We start from the raw sequence: 15,824 nt of genomic DNA, 5'->3' as shown, positions 1-15,824 counted from the left end.
AAACTAGTAGTTCAGATGTTATGGTGTTGATCTAGACATTGATAATCCTCTGCTGGCAGTTTAGAAAAATAAAATGACAAGAGGAAACTAACAGCCTAGTGGAAGGGAAACACTTGTAAAGTAAACCTGACTCTTCAAATAAGGGTTCCACACTTGCCTTCAGGGGCTGTCACTTTTCACCTCCCCAAGCCTGAGAATCAGATGTGAAAAGTGACAAATAACATGACAGTAGAGGCGTCTGCACAACATGGAGTGCTTCTGTGAAGGGAGGGAATGTGGTGGACAGTCCCTGGGGCCTTGGGGAAGCCAGGCGTGGTGCTGGGCAGTACGAAGCTTCTCGTCACTGCCCTGGGTGGTGTTGGGCCCCTCTCACAGGGACTCGTGATAGAAGACACTTGTGCAATTCCAACGTGATTTCAACATTGTCACCTATATAGGGGCGATTCCTATGACTATTATCCCCATTTTACATTTGAAGGGATACAGTAGATGCAGTATTTTGATCAAGGTCATGCAGGAAGGCGGCAGTGCCAAGACTTTTTGGTTTCAGCTGTTTGCCTTGAAAGATTTCAAACAGAAAAGTAGAACGAATAGTAGAGTGGACACCCGTATGTCCTCCAAAGCAGGTCCAACAATTATGAGTAACTGAGCTGGTTCAGCCTTGAAGAGTCTGTATAAATGGACGTTTATAAAGAACTGTTTATTCATCTATTGACTTTTATTTATTATTTGTCACCCATCCCACTTTTCCTCCCCTGGGATCACAGAAGGAAACACAAACGGCTTCACAGAATTAGTAGCCATTTCCCAGTGAGGACTTGATAGAGATATTTTGATTCTTTTATTTCTTCTTTTTTTTTTTTTTTGCATAGGGATATTTTTGACAGTGTAAGTGTCCTTTCCGTGAAATTGGGACAGGAACATAATCGGGCCCATGGGAGGAGCTGTGAGTGAGCTCACCATTGCACAACTTTTTTCTCGGAAACAAACTGTCCATGAGGCCCCTCAGCATCCGGGGGCAAAAGGGCCAAGTACACGGGGGTCTCTGCTCCTTCTTCTGGGCTTTTGGTGGCTGTGGGTCCCGCCATGTCAGTTCTCACCCACCCTGGGCAGCAGGCATTCAGGAGGATCTTGTCCCCTCCTCTCTGCTCACTCAGTTTCCTGGCTTGGATTCTGGACAGGACCGTGACGCCGATTTTCGTCACCCCATAGGCGGTCTCAGGCCAGCCCTCCTTCCTGTGCACCCCGTTCTTTGTGTCTTCCACAAACTTGTTCATGAGCCCCACCAGCTCCTCTTCTGTGATGGTCTCACTTCGAAACTTCTGCTGCAGTTCGGGGCTGCATTTTTTAAGAGAGCTGACACTCACAAAGCTAGACACATTCACCACTCTGCCTAAAATACAACACAAGTCATTACATAGAAAGGTGAGCACAAGGACAATGAATGCCAAATTCGGGACAGGATTTATGTCCTCGTGTCCTCTTGTCAGAGGACATTAGGGAAGGAAGAGAACGTATTTTGGGAGGGGGTTACTCATTGGGTTTTATCTGTTTTATGATTATAAGTAACCATCTGTTATTTCTAATGTTTTTAAAAATTACACATAATTATTTTGAAAATTACAGGAATGAACTATTTCACTTAAACTCAAGAAATAAGTAACGAAAACGGGAAGAATTCTGTGAATCTACCGCCCAGAACAACTTGTGAAAATTATTTTAAAAACTTAACTATTTAAAGTCTCTGCTAATGGTCCTGAGGGCATACAGCAAATGAAGAAACTTTTATTCCCGAATATCTCCAACAACTCAGCTAAGAACAGAGTCTGTTCTGTGGTATTTCAACCATGACCTGCTCCTTCCTTTCCCCCTTTCTGGCCGTAACAATGGAAACGTCACTCTAGGATGGTGCATCCGAGAACACAAGACTATTGTATCTTCCCAAGATGGGTAGGACGTCAGCGTGTCTCATGCCGCTCCTCAGCTACCTGTGGCAGAGGTTCAGTTCCTGGCAAGTGCATTTAGGAGGTGATCCAGCCCTCACTTGTGGGACAAAGGCTCTACCTGGGGCTGGACATCCTGAGAATACTGGGGCCCAGACTGCCCTTTCCCCAGCTTGTTTGTAAGGCAGAAGTATCATGCAAAGCGAGACAAGCTGACTAGACCAGAGACCACTGCTTCTCTTCCCTCCTAGCTCCTAAAACAGAAGTGTCACAGAGAGAAGTGTCACCATCCCTGCCTCTATCTTCAGACCTGTGGCTTAGAGATGTTGCACAAGAGGGAGAAAGAGTCGGGACATAAAAACCTAGAGGTCTGACGCTCTCCCAAAAGGATGTGATTTCATTTGAAAGCGTGTGGGAAAGTTCGACCCTAAGGGTACTCTCAAAAACAATGGAAGTTGTGCTGAAAAGCAATTAGGAGATTGGTAGCTTTGTTAGAAATATAAACTAAATCATGTAAGTCAGCAAGTTTGCCAGAGAAAACTAGAGAAAGATAAGGGTAAGAGCCCTTCTCGGTTCAGAACAGAGCACCAAAACTACCCTTTCAAAAGAGCCTGAATGTAATTGGATGGAGATGCGTCTGTGAAGCGATTTATGCTGTGCCTTGTCGACAATAGTGGAGTCATCAGCCAGCAAGTAGTGGAGCTTAACAGCTGGGTGCGGTGCGGGAAAAAGACAGCAAAAGAGAGTCCTGCTAAACCCACAGTAATCCCAGTGTGACTGTGCGTCTCAGCCAGGCTGTACTTTCTGAGATGAAACATCAGAAACTTCACACTGCGAGAGGAGGAGGGCGGAGACTCAACTTCAAAGAATAATGTAGCCAGTCACTGAACAAATAAGCAAATAACAACCACAAGCCTGTGGGAAGTAGGCTCTAATAGCAAGAGTAGCTATAAAATTCTGCAATGTCCCGTTTCCAACCAAAAATTACCAGGCATGGAGAAAAATGTTAAACCCTTTTTTTCCATGGGGAAAATATGTGCCAACAGAAATGGCATGTCATGCTGCCGTGTCAGTTAGCTTTGATGTCTATCCCACTAAAGGTTTGGAAGTTCAGAAAATATCAACAAATAAATCAGTAGATGGCGTTAGGACTCCCATTCGATGATTCTCTGAAATATATAAACTGATTTAGAGAAATCGCCACATTAATCTTCCGGGCATTCTTCTAAGATGAACACATTTCTGAAACGGGTCGATTAATCCATGTCCTCCTTCTAATCTAGAACATGTAAAGAGTAAGAAGCAACTAGTAAATGAATAGAAATGACATTGTCCTTAAGATAGAATAGAACCAATTTGTCCAAATGTTGCAGTAAGCACCATTCAGAGATGCTATATTTAGGATAATTTATTTCGCTCTCAAAAACACGACCAAGCCTCTCTCACAACAAAAATAACACATATTTCATGAATTAAAAATGCAAAATATAGAAAGGCATAAAGAAAGAAAAAAAGCCTGCAGGAGCGGAAGTCAGAATGGTTAACTGGTAAACGGGAAAGGCAGCTATATTACTATCAATAAAAGGGCCTTGGGCTTCCCTGGTGGCGCAGTGGTTGAGAGTCCGCCTGCCGATGCAGGGAACATGGGTTCGTGCCCCAGTCCGGGAAGATCCCACATGCCGCGGAGCCATGGCCGCTGAGCCTGCGCGTCCGGAGCCTGTGCTCCGCAACGGGAGAGGCCACAACAGTGAGAGGCCCGCATATTGCAAAAAAAAAAAAAAGGGTCTTGACATTATTTATTTCATGGGTCTTCAACCTGGACAGTAGACAGAGAAATACTGTTAACTTCTTCTAGGTTGGTTATAATCAGTAATCAAATGACAACCTTTTTTATTCTGTGTTAACTAGTCTACCTCAGGAAGTCTAGAATCAGCAGTGAAAATACTAACCCGTATCAGGGAAGCCTGACCAGGAGATCCAAAGTTCTCTCGAGGTAATAAACTCCTGGATGTGGCTGTTTCATCTTCCCCATGTGTTCCATGCCAGCCCCTCCCACTGACTGGATCCCCAGGGATTAGAGCCAGCCACCTGGAGCCCCCTCCTCCCAACTAGGTGAGACTGTAGACCCCGAAGAGAATCACACGCTCGATTAAGTCATGATAACATGAACTGCTGGAGCTTTTCCCCAACAAAACAAGAATTCTCCTATTTCAAAAGGCAAGTAAACCTTGCTGCACTCCTACTGAGGATATAGCATGTATTTAAAGTTCCATTTACTCTAGCTTTCGTGAGGCAAGACAAACTGTTAAACAGAGGCTGCCTTAGCACATCTGGAGGGTACTCATTCCTCCTTCTGGACAAAGCCCAGACACAGCAAGAAACAGCCCAGCTAAGTAAGAGGAGTGGTGGGCCAGAGGTCATCAGCACGAGGTCGAGAGGAATGCAGCATGTGCAGCTCACACAGGGAACTCCACTGCAGCCCGCAAGTGTTGGGACGAGTGGAGGAATCAGGTGACACTCTAAAGAGCTGACTTTTTAGGTCCTAGTGAACCAATTCTTAGAAGAACTTTCCAGGAGGACAGGATGGGGAAACAGGGCAGAAGCTGGGTGTAAATTGTAAAGGCATGTACTAAATCCCCAGCCACGCCTCTCAACCTTTCCAAAAGTATCTGCTTGTCTTATCGGGTATGTTTAATGGGTGGTGGTTCCCCTCCTGGCCCATTACTTCGGGGGTAAGTATTATAGTAGTTTAACCCAAAGGAATATGAGAGTTTGTTTTGTTGGAAACATTGAGCAGATTGAAGGGCAGTTAAAATGGACCTGGAGTTCGGCAGGTCGGATTATGGAGATCCCTGCAAGTCACGCTAAGGGCCTGGACTTCACTCCTGAAGGATTTTTGGGAGGGGGAGTGAGCGTGCAGAGTATAGAGAATGCCCAGGAAGCAAAGGACTCAAGAAGCGGGGAGAGACCCTTAGGAGAGTTTACAATTGTCTAGAAATGACAGCTGAGGGCCCGTTTGCAGAGCTGGGATGGGGGTGAAGGCCTGGGAAGAAAATCAGTAGGAAGTGTCTTAGGATCTGGTAGATGGCAATAAGCGGGCAGGCGTGGTGACCTCCAGGATCCCGGTGGGTGGATGATGGGATCAGTGGCCAAGATGATTTGGGGAAAGGACGAGTCTTCGGAAATATTTGTTTTAGATGGGGGGATTCAGGGGAGGAAGGATGGGAATCAGGTTAAGATGGAGAGGCAAGAAGACACAATGTGTGCCTGGAGCTCTGGGAATGTTCTAGGCAGGTGACAGATTTGAGTGAGGCCTAATGAACTGGTGGGAGTAGAGACTCCACTAGCCTGAGTAAGAGCACTCTGAGAGGGGGTCAGAGGAGAGAAGGCCTGAGATGGACTCCTAAGGGAACGCCGCCTGTGGGGGGCACGGAGCAAGCCTTTCAGAGGACAACTTTGGGCTAAGATGGGAAAAAGAAAGAGCCAGATGTGCAAAGGGCAGCTGGACAGACAGCACCAATGACCTGGGCAGTGTTTAGAGGAACCTGAGGCCTCAGGGCACCTGGCCGGATGGTGGCACAGATGGAGGCCAGTGTAGCTGAGCAGGAGAGGTAGGGGGGCCTGTAGATGAGACCAGAGACAGGCAGGAACCAGATCTTGCCAGAAACACTGCAGTTTGGGCTCTTCATCAGACTCACCTCGGGGTTTTATTAGAGGCAGGAGCTCTGTGCACACATCTTGGGTACCAAAGAAGTTTGTTTTCATCGTCACTTTTGCTTGAATATGAAACGGTGTGGAATCAACGGCTTTTAGGAGAAAAGAAAAGTGGAGTGAATAAATAGTAGCCATCAAGTAACATTCTTTTTTTTTTTTTTTTAAATAATAGTTGTGGTTCGCGGGCTCTAGGGCACAGGCTCAGGGCTTGTGGCGCACGGGCGCAGCTGCTCCGCGGCACGTGGGATGCTCCACGAACCAGGGCTCAAACCCGTGTCTCCTGCATTAGTAGGTGGATTCTCAACCACTGCGCCACCAGGGAAGCCCTCAAGTAATATTCTATAGGAAGATACAAAGAAAACAGCGCATGTGAAATCTGTTGAATTTTGTGTAAAGGTTGCGTCTGGTTCGTAGTATTGAGCCGGTGTGAATCTCAGGGTCTGACAACGCCTATGGTTTTGTAGGATGGCGCCACTGCGGGGCGGTTGCCCAAAGGGTGCACACACACGGGATCTCTGTGCATCAGTTTTTGCAATTTTCTCGTTTATTTCAAAATGCATTAAAAATTAACCCAACTGCCCCAAAGTCCAATCAGAAAGAAGCTGTGGGGCAATCTAGGAAAGGTCCCCAGGATTCGAGCCAAAGAAGCAAAGTTCCCTATGGCTAGAAAGCATCCAATTCCCTGCAGACTCCGCTCTCGCTGCACCCCTCCCCCTTCCCTTCTCGGTCCCTAGGGAGTCATTCCGGACCCCACAGGCGGGAGAAGCCCCACCGCAGCGATTCCCCGACAGATACGGCCCATCCCGGATGATGAACGCCTCGCCTGGGAGCACCCAGCCCCTTACTCTTGAAGGCGATGCCCGCGTTGTTGACCAGCACGTCGAGGCCCCCGTACTCCTTGAGCAGGAAGTCGCGCAGGGCGCGGATGCTCTGCAGGTCGTCGATGTCCAGCTGGTGGAAGCGCGGGCTCAGGCCCTCGGCCTGCAGCTGCTGCACTGCCGCCTGACCCCGTGCTGTGTTCCGCGCCGTGAGGACCACGTCCCCCGGAAACTGCCGGCAGAGGTCACGCACGATGGCGAAGCCTATGCCCTTGTTGGCCCCGGTGACCAGCGCCACACGGGCGCAGGACGACATGGCCGGGTGCTGGGTGTGCGGTGCCCTTGGGTGGAGAGCGAGCCCGTTGTGCTTTCCCAGAGGCGCGGCGCGTCAGAGTGTCTGCGCAGAAGCTGGAGTTCGCAGAGCGCGCACCTGAAGGTCCCACGCCTGGAGCTGCCAGGCTGAGCGCGCGAGCGCAAGCGCAGGCGCAGGCTCCGCCCCTTCAGGGCTGGGCTCGCCGGCGCCCTCCCAGCGGTGCAGGGAACGTAGAGAAGGGCCATCAGGCAAGTTTGCAGGACAGTCCTGCTGAAAAGTCGCTGCTGGCGACTGCCTGCCTGGCATCAGAGAATCGTTCTGATTAGCTGTTTTGCCTATGTTTAAACTGAACCCTATCCTCTGTTCTCCTCCTTTTCACCCAGATGTTCAACTCTTCGCGGTTGCGCTTGAAGAAATGGGTCATTTGTGCAGACTTTGTTTTTCCTGGTGTTTGAAAAATATCGCTCGAACTGAAGTCTTTGTAACCTAGAGTCGTGGAATAAGTTGGGAGGACATGGTAGGGATCGAGTGTGTGTTGCTTCCTCCCGTAAGTATGTGAAAGCCAAGCTACTGCCCTATCCTTGAATGATTCTCACGTGTTAGTGTTTACTGAATCATCATAGGGTTACCTCCTAGATACTTCCAGGGTTGTCAGGTTACCTGTATGCAGGTCCTGAAGTGTACAGGTGCAAAGGGGCTCTGCAGCCCTTTCTCACACTCAAAATAACTCCTCAGGATGCATCTCCATTTTCAAGCGAGGAAATGGATCCTCAGAAAGTTCATAAATTAGCTCAGTGGGAAATTAATTTTCTTCCTTACTATTTACCACTTAAAACAGAGGAATTAGGGGGTCTATAAGATCATTTTCATTTCTGTGCTGTCTCTTGTTGACTGAAAGAAAATGCACAACCTAGGGGACTTAAGCCTTGGGATATAGCCTCTCAGATAGCTGAGGGACTGTTCTGAAGAGGTAAGGGAGGAGCCAGGATATGTAGGAGTTTTTGCAAAAACAAAACAAAACAAAACATAAAAACAACCCAGGTAGTCGGGACATCAATTACTGCTAATTAAAGAAAACCAGACATCTCAAGTTAATGAATTTAGCACTTTTCAGTGTATGGGAAGATGCAAGAGTCTGGGCTTATTGAAATTATTCCTTTGATGTGCACCTGAACCATCTAGAGCCGGTATCCTGTTTTTCTCCATCCTGAATTCCCTTCAGTGTGCACCAGCGCAGTCCGCTGCCATGGCTGATGGCTTGATCCTTTGTTTACTGAAATGGCAGGCAACATTCTTTGTCCACACTCTTATGGTATCCACAAGCTACTAGTGGCTACTTAAATGGAATTTTAATCAAAATAATACAATTAAAATTAGTTCTTTAGTTGCTTTAGCTGCATTTCAAGTGCTGAATAGTCACGTGTTAGTGACTGCTGTATCGGACAGTTCAGATATTTCTTTCCATCAGTGCAGAAAGTTCTCTTGAACAGCTATATTTTAGATAGTCTCCAATTACGTTGCAATTTCAAGGGATTTTTCCAATCAGTTGCAAAAAACGAAACTAATAACCAGGGTACACGATCTCTGGTCGTGTTCCATATCAATCCTTACCTTTAAGGGAGACGATATATTGGCATTGTTCATAAGGCACCCAGCCCAATTTTCTAGTGTTACTAGGCTGGTTATCCTTAGTATGCTTTTATTGTTTCTAACATAAAGGAGCCTTTAAACTTAAATGACCATAGCCTGGTGTTAACCACATAAATCCATCCTGTAACTGAGGAGGTTTTCGACTGTGATTCAGCTGGTGGTTCTGATGGAGCTTGAGTGACTCTAAAAGAAAAATTCATATTTATGGCCAGGGTCAGAGCAGGTATTATTAGCTTGCCAAGTGAGGGAGTCCCCTCTAGTAATATCAATTGTGGCCTAAGGGCCTTCCAATGAGAGCCCTGGAGTGGAGAAATCCACCAAGGTAACCCAGAAGTACTGGATATAGGTAATTGACCACAAACCTAACAATTGGATTAACTTTAACTCTGCATAAGTTTGTGAAATACAGTGCTGTTTTCCACAGTGGCTGCACCAACTTACCTTCCCTCAAGCGGTAAGGACAGATGTTAATCAGTATTATAATGTAGTAGGGAAGAGTGTCCAGCATGAACTGAACTCAACTTGGATTTGTACAGAGGTGACTGGATGTTTTAAAGGGAAGTTGAGGGAGTAGGCAGGGGGAATGGAGGGGCTTGGGTAGAGTCAGGGGAAAATTATAAAGGCCTGGTGAGTGTAAATGCCCATCAGGGCTATAAAGAGACTGGGAGACAGAGGTCCTATCCTATCTGATAATTACATTTCAAAGGAATGGCTTTCAGGTCCTTGAGAAAGAAAGACTCAGGTCCTGAGTTGTAGGAGATACATATATATTGCAAATGGACAGAGGAAGAATTCACAAATTTTAAGTCCTTTTTTAGTAAATGCTCTAAGAAAGGGTAGTAAAGGACCTCTTGTCAGGTGTTGGCTAGAACAAATAGTAAATTCTTCTGGCAGCCTGGAGCTCATTAAGGGGGAAATAAGGTCATCCTAGTGATACAGCCTTAAGCTATTAGAAACTATGTTAGTGTTTAAGTCTTTTAACGTGGAGGTTGGTGGGGGAGTGGATGAAATCATTAGTGCCGAGTCAGTAGGTTTTATAGGCCCAGGCTGAGGCCTAACTGAAAAGAGGGCTTGGAAGAGACTGGCTAGAGCTTGGTCAAGAAGAGAATCTTTGTCAATTCCCCTCTAGAAAATGGGAGTATACATGATTTTTCTCCCTCATAAAGGGAAAATACCTGTTTTATCTACCCCTTTTCTTCTGTCTTGAATGCATTTGTAATGAGAATGTGATGCCTGGAGCTGCAGCAACTATCTTGAGACCATAAGGAAACAAACTAAGAGGTTAGCCAACTCCCTAAGGATGGTATTGTGGAAAATTAGGAAGAGCTTTGATTTTTAATGACATCACTGACTCATGGGTCCAAATCTGGAACCATCTATTTCCAGCCCCCCTTTGCTTTTCAATAAACTTTAAATTTTAGAATGGATTTACTGAAAAGTTGCAAATGCAGTACTGAAAATTCCCATATACTCCACATCAAATTTCCCCTATTATTAACATCTGACTATTGAAACTGAGTGGGACACTGTGAGGCACTCTCACGTACAAAAGCTCCTCCATGTCCCCAGTTTCTTGTTTGTAGTAAAAGGTTTTAGTCTCCTAGGTCTTCCCTGGGTTCCAAGGAGCAGGCACATGCAGTTACTAATTAGGGAAGTGAGGGAATGCAGAAAGAAAGGAAAAGCAGTTAAATAAGAAAACTAACGCCAATAGTTCAGTGATAAAACAGAGTCCTAGTTCTCCCCAAGGTATGTATGTAACAACTTGATGGATATCTTTGAATTGTTCTTTGGGAACTAAGGCCTCATCCCCACCCCCAGAGGTGGAGGATGGTGACTACATGCTGAGCACAAGCACCAGACCCCAGACTGGCTGGAACCACAAAGTTGATGACTGAGATTCCTGAAACACCACCCTGTTACCTCACCACCAAACAATCGGGAGAAAGTCATGAACTCTGCAGCCCTCACCATCAAATGTTGCCTTTAAAAACGCTCCTCTGGAAACCATTGAGGAGTTCAGGTCTTCTGAGCATGAGCTGCCTGTACTCCTTGCTGGACCCTGCAATAAATGCTGTACTTTCCTTCACAACTTGTCAGAAATTGGTTTTGCTGTGGGCGAGTGGACCTAAGTTCAGTTTGGTAACAAACACTATGATGGTACATTTGTTATAACTAAGAAATAACCCTGGAACAGTATTAACTAAGCTCTATGCTTTATGCGGCTTTCACTGGTTTTTCCCTCTAATATCCCTTTTCTAGTCCAAGGTTCTCTCCAGAATACCACATTACATTTAACTGTCATGTCTCCTTAGTTTCCTCTGGTTTATGACAGATTCTCAGAGTTTACTTGCTTTTCACAAACTTTGACAGCTTTGAGGAGTACAGTCGTCCCTTGTTATCCAGGACCCCCCCGTGGATACGAACAACCTGGGATGCTCAAGTTCCTCAAATAAAATAATCTACTATTTGCATATAACCTAGGTACCTTCTCCCATATACTTTAAATTATCCCTAGATTACTTATAATGCCTAATACAATGTAAATGCTATGTAAGTAGTTGCAGGTGTGTGGCAAGTTCAAGTTTTGCTTTTTGGAACTTGCTGAAATTTTTTTTCCTAATATTTTTGGACTTGCAGTTGGTTGAATCCACAGATGTGGATACAGAGGGCCGGTTGCACTGGTCAGGTGTTTGTGGGTTTGTCTCATGTTATTCTCAAGGAAGAACTGTTACTGAGTCCAAGCTTGTACCGTTTGGTGCATGACAGGTCAATGAATTGAGACACGAGGTGTTGAGGCAAGGAATAGTGACGATTTGGAAAGCTAGCAGATGGAGAAGCTGGCGGACTAGTGTCCTAAGGAACCATCTTACCTGAGTTAGAATTCAGGCTTCTTTTATACCAAAAGGGGAGGGGTTGTGGCTGGTTGTTGCAGATCCCTTGGTACTGGCCAGACTCAGAGGGGTGTGATAATCCTTTGTTCTTGCAGCCGTCCACGGTTGGTCGGGTCACGATGTTCTCGTAAACCTTCAACAAGTTCTGCAACTTTTTAATCTCTATACAAATGAAAAGTGTTAAGCCTTTAAAATGCAAGCCTGGGAGGCAGAGCCTTGTGGAAGGACTATGATGTGTATTTCAGGCTGTGGACAACGTTCTTTCTCCGTTTGGTAACACAAAGGTGCAGAGGCAGCATGACTAAGCACAGGCAACAACACAACCGTTAGAGTTAAAGGAATAGATCCAATATAGAGCCAGGTTGTTCTTCTGTGTTACAGAACTAGGGTTATGGGTTTTGGAGAGTAACATCTCCAAATGTTAGGTGAAGTACCCTTCCTATAGCTGGGAACTTCGCAATCAACATAACTTATTACTGATATGCTAACCCTTATCACTTGGCCAAGACAGTGTCTGCCAAGTTTCTCCACTGTAAAGTTACTTTTCCCTCCTTTCCATGCTGGGCTGTCTTGGGAGCAAGAGATAATCAAGGTGGGGTGGGTGGGGCAGAGATTGAGCCCCATCTCCTGTAGGGAGGCGTATTTACATAAACGACTGGAATTTTCCTGTTAGGCTGATCCTGGGACACGTCCGCCCACAGGGACAGCAGGGTGAAGTGGGGCTGGGCTGCCCTGCAACGGGTTCAGGGCGGACTGCGACCCGAGGCAGGGCGGGGTCGAGGCAACTTCGGGCAGGAAGTGGGGGAAGATCCGGGATTGCGAGGCCCAGAGGCGAGGCGGAAGCTGGCGGGCCAAGGCGCGGGGAGGAGTCTGCTCTGGGATGCGCGCACTTGGCGGTTCCTTCCCTGGTGGTACGGAAGGACTGCGTAGGTCGGCTTTTCAGAGCGCAGTTCCCGGTCCACGGACCACAGGGTTTTCTTCCCCCCGGCGCCCCGGTCCAGCTTTGGGGCGCTCTGACCCCAGCCGCTTTTGGCGGTGGCGCCTCCGGAACACAATGCGCATGCGCACGCCGAGAGGCTGAGGCCCGCGGCGGAAAGAGGGCTCCGCCTGGCGACTGAGGGCGTGGGTCAGTTTGGACTCGAGGCGGGCCTGGCGGCGCTCTATCCCTCCCCCTGCTGCTGCGGCTCGCTTCTTTAACTCGCGAGCATCTGGCGCGCTGTTCTGGGTTTCCACGTGGGCCCGCCCACCGCCGTCTTGAAGCTGTGCCAAGGTGAGCGGGTCGACTTCCGGGGCTGGGCCTACCGTTGCCCAGGTAACGGGAACCTGCTCCTGCCGGAGCTTTCCATAGATTTTAATTTTGGGGGGTCAAAAAGAGAGCTGAGTTCGGATAGCCTACCCCCGCCAGGCCTGGCATGATGCTGCTCATTATAGTACCCACCCACCCCCACCCCCCGTTATCTGGGAATCGTTCATTTAGCGAATGTCGACCCGAGAAGCCGCTGTGCAGGCGCGAAGGACCCTAAGGTCGGGTGTTTGTAACTGGTCGGGGTCTGAGCTCGCCCCCTGCCCAGCCAACCCGGTGGCCGGAAAACGGAGGGGGCTGGGGAGGGGCGGGGTGTGTCGCAGCTGTGGGGCGGCCTCACGTCTAGGGGCTGAGGACTGGGGGCGAGGACAGTGCAGCCAGCTGTGCTGTCGCCTTGGCGCCACGTGCACAGCTCGCTCGCCGGACCCCGGGACCCGCGCGCGGCCGGGCCGGGGGTCAGTGTGGACGCGTCTCGGCCCGTGAGCGGGCGGGGCGCTGGGGACCCGGAGGGGACGAGCCGCCGGTGGCCCTGGGACCGGACTTGCCAACTTCCGGTCGATCAAATAGTGAACCTTCCAGTGCTGGGGTGGGATAGTAATAGAGCTTGGAGTTCGTGTCTTATTATTAATTTCAGTTCGGTAGCTTTTAGTGTTTTTTTAAAAAACAGTGGTATGGTTAAAATGCACATATATATGCACTTAAGTAATATTCATATTATGTCACTTATGTACTCATACATACATAAGGCACAGACTAGGAGGATACAGAAGTAATAGTAAAAGTCCCCTCCCCGTGCATATTTTTTAATATCCTTCCTTAAAGCCTCTTGTTTTATAAACATAAAATGTGCACAGTATCAAACTCGTAAGGGATCATTGAATTTGTTCTGCAACTTTAGTTTTTCATGTAATATATCTTGGACATTTTTACATCTTAGCGCATACTTACTATTAATGGCTTCATATAGTAGGCCACTCCATTATCTGATCATGCTGGTGTGTTTAATAGATTTCATTTTTATATTTCCGAGGAAGTAACGTATAGAAACTGTAGTCATTTTAGATTTTCTTATCTCTTTGTTTTGTCTGTTCTCTTGGCTCTCATTTTCTCCCTAATCTGTGGCAAACCCCCGCTTAGTTTATATTTATTTCAGGATGCTGGTTTTAAGGACAAATCATTATTTACTTCACGCTGAAAGAGGATTTGGTTTTTTTCTCTAAGACTTCCTAGCAGATGGGGGCTTCAGGACTACTGTTTATTCAAAGTACAGATAGGTTGGTGCTTAGTAAGTGTTAATTATCGTTGATGTACACGTCACCAAAGCACACAATTATGAAATCAGTTATGAGGATTTCTATGATTAATCAGCATGTAATAGGACCTCAAGATAAAACTGTTTTAGAGGGACCAATATAATGGGCATTCCATTACTGCGCATGATTTAGGTCAGAGTATAAACAATTTATATACAAAAACACTTTAGAGAAATGGTTTACTAAATAGTTACATTTGTATATTTAAATCTTTATAGGTACAATCAACAGTGATTATCATACAGCTGGAAAGAAAGGCAGAGATAATGCTTTTTATTTTAGATTGGGCAATTAAGCAGAAACTGCAGTTTTAGTATGAAGAACGGAGGTGGAAGAACAAGCCGAATCAGAAGACGAAAACTCTTCACAAGTTCTGAATCAAGAGGAGGTACAGTTTTGATTCTTTTGGTGCCAGTGATGAAAAAAAGGAATCCTTTGTTGATTGCTATAACACATAGCTTTTCTCAGAGGCACACGAGCAATGTTAAATTTATTTATTTTTTATTTATTTGTTTTTGGCTGCGTTGGGTCTTCGTTGCGGCGCGTGGGCTAGTTGCGGCGGAGCGCGGCTTCTCACTGCAGTGGCTTCTCTTGTTGCGGAGCACGGGCTCTAGGCACGCGGGCTTCAGTAGTTGTGGCTCGCGGGCTCAGAGTGCAGGCTCAGTAGTTGTGGTGCACGGGCTTAGTTACTCCGCGGCATGTGGGATCTTCCCGGGCCGGGGCACGAACCCTTGTCCCCTGCATTGGCAGGCGGATTCTTAACCACTGCGCCACCAGGGAAGCCCATGAGCAGTGTTCATAGAGAATACTTCTTAAAAAATATTCTTTTAAATAGTGCCATTATATTCTTTTAAACCCTTGTAGAAATACAGATATATTGCTTCAACTATGTCTTCTTTGGGGATGACTCCCAGGTTTCTGTTTCTGGTCCTGACCTCTCTGCTGACCTCTAGCTACCTAAAGGATATTAATATTTGGATGTAAATTTATCACTTCAAGTTCAGTGTAACCCAGTCTGAACGAGATACCGTATGTGAAAGTGCTTGGACCACTGGAGAGTACTACATAAATGCAGTTGTTATTTTTCATAAAAATTAATAGCACTCCTCCTAGCTGACCCCCAGCATGTCAGCACCATGGAGGTCATCTTTGACCATGTATCCTTCTTTGCTCTCTGGAGCCCATGTCCTACTGACTCTCACCTGGCCTTTCTTAGGTTCACTTCTCCCTCTCTGTTCTACCCAGAGATGACTTCAGCCACATTCTTGTTTTCTTCCCTGCTGGTTGTTCCATTTGTCACTGTCAGTCTAACTTTGTTAAGGGATGTAGCCTTTTTGGTAGAGGAGCCTCCAGGATCCTCATTCTCTCTCTCTCTCTTTTGTTTTTGGGCCGTGCCACACGGCATGCAGGATCTTCCCCAGCCAGGGATTGAACCCGTGCCCCCTGCATTGGGAGCACAGAGTTTTAACTACTGGACCGCCAGGGAAGTCCCCCTCATTCTCTTCTGTGTGCTCTCTGAATTCCTGCATGACATCAACTGCCTTTCTAAGTGGCTCCCCCGCCCCACTCCCTGTGTTGGCAGTATGTTCTCCGCTCACCATTTCCTGAGCACACCTCCCACATTTCCACCTCTGCCATTCCTCAAGGTCCTTCTTCAGCCAAAACATCGTTCTTCCCTTCTCCCTGCTTGTTCAGTTTCTCTCTAACCTTCGGGGCAGAGTTGAGATCTTATGTTTTTGGTAATGCCATTTCCAGTTCTCACTAATGTCACTGGGTTATCATGCTTATTGGGTATTATTCTTTAGGAGCTATGGTTTTCCAGTTGTTTTTCATGGAAGTCTTGTTTCCCCAACTAAAATGTTAACTTTTTGAGGGTGAA

General features: G+C 46.8%; 2 protein-coding genes across 17 annotated transcripts in view; one reads left to right on the top strand and one right to left on the bottom strand.

The window, feature by feature from the left end:
- Positions 1-699: 699 nt before the first annotated feature.
- LOC307186483 (carbonyl reductase [NADPH] 1) lies at positions 700-7,460 on the bottom strand. Its single transcript, XM_079921647.1, has 3 exons — positions 6,503-7,460; positions 5,642-5,749; positions 700-1,393 (listed from the first exon to the last, which is right to left on the bottom strand). Exons 1-3 carry the CDS (start codon positions 6,789-6,791, stop codon positions 957-959), a joined length of 834 nt encoding a protein of 277 aa, XP_079777773.1. The 5' UTR covers positions 6,792-7,460; the 3' UTR covers positions 700-956.
- Positions 7,461-12,170: 4,710 nt separating this feature from the next.
- The window catches only part of SETD4 (SET domain containing 4), a gene marked incomplete at its 3' end in the record, with an annotated part of 281,370 nt that continues 277,716 nt past the window's right edge, over positions 12,171-15,824 (top strand). For 9 of the 16 annotated variants that reach the window (XM_079921371.1, XM_079921373.1, XM_079921367.1 and 6 more), the window contains exon 1: positions 14,228-14,333. In XM_079921371.1, the coding sequence (XP_079777497.1) occupies positions 14,261-14,333 (73 nt within the window). In that variant the 5' untranslated portion in view covers positions 14,228-14,260. Of the gene's footprint in view, positions 12,600-12,772; positions 12,854-12,917; positions 13,088-14,163; positions 14,334-15,824 lie in introns of those variants that run through there. The other 7 variants (XM_079921365.1, XM_079921359.1, XM_079921366.1 and 4 more) reach the window with 5 other exon arrangements.

Source organism: Stenella coeruleoalba (genome assembly GCF_951394435.1).
Source record: "Stenella coeruleoalba genome assembly, chromosome: 5".
Taxonomy (NCBI): Eukaryota; Metazoa; Chordata; class Mammalia; order Artiodactyla; family Delphinidae; genus Stenella; species Stenella coeruleoalba.
This window is presented reverse-complemented; position numbering and strand designations above follow the sequence as displayed.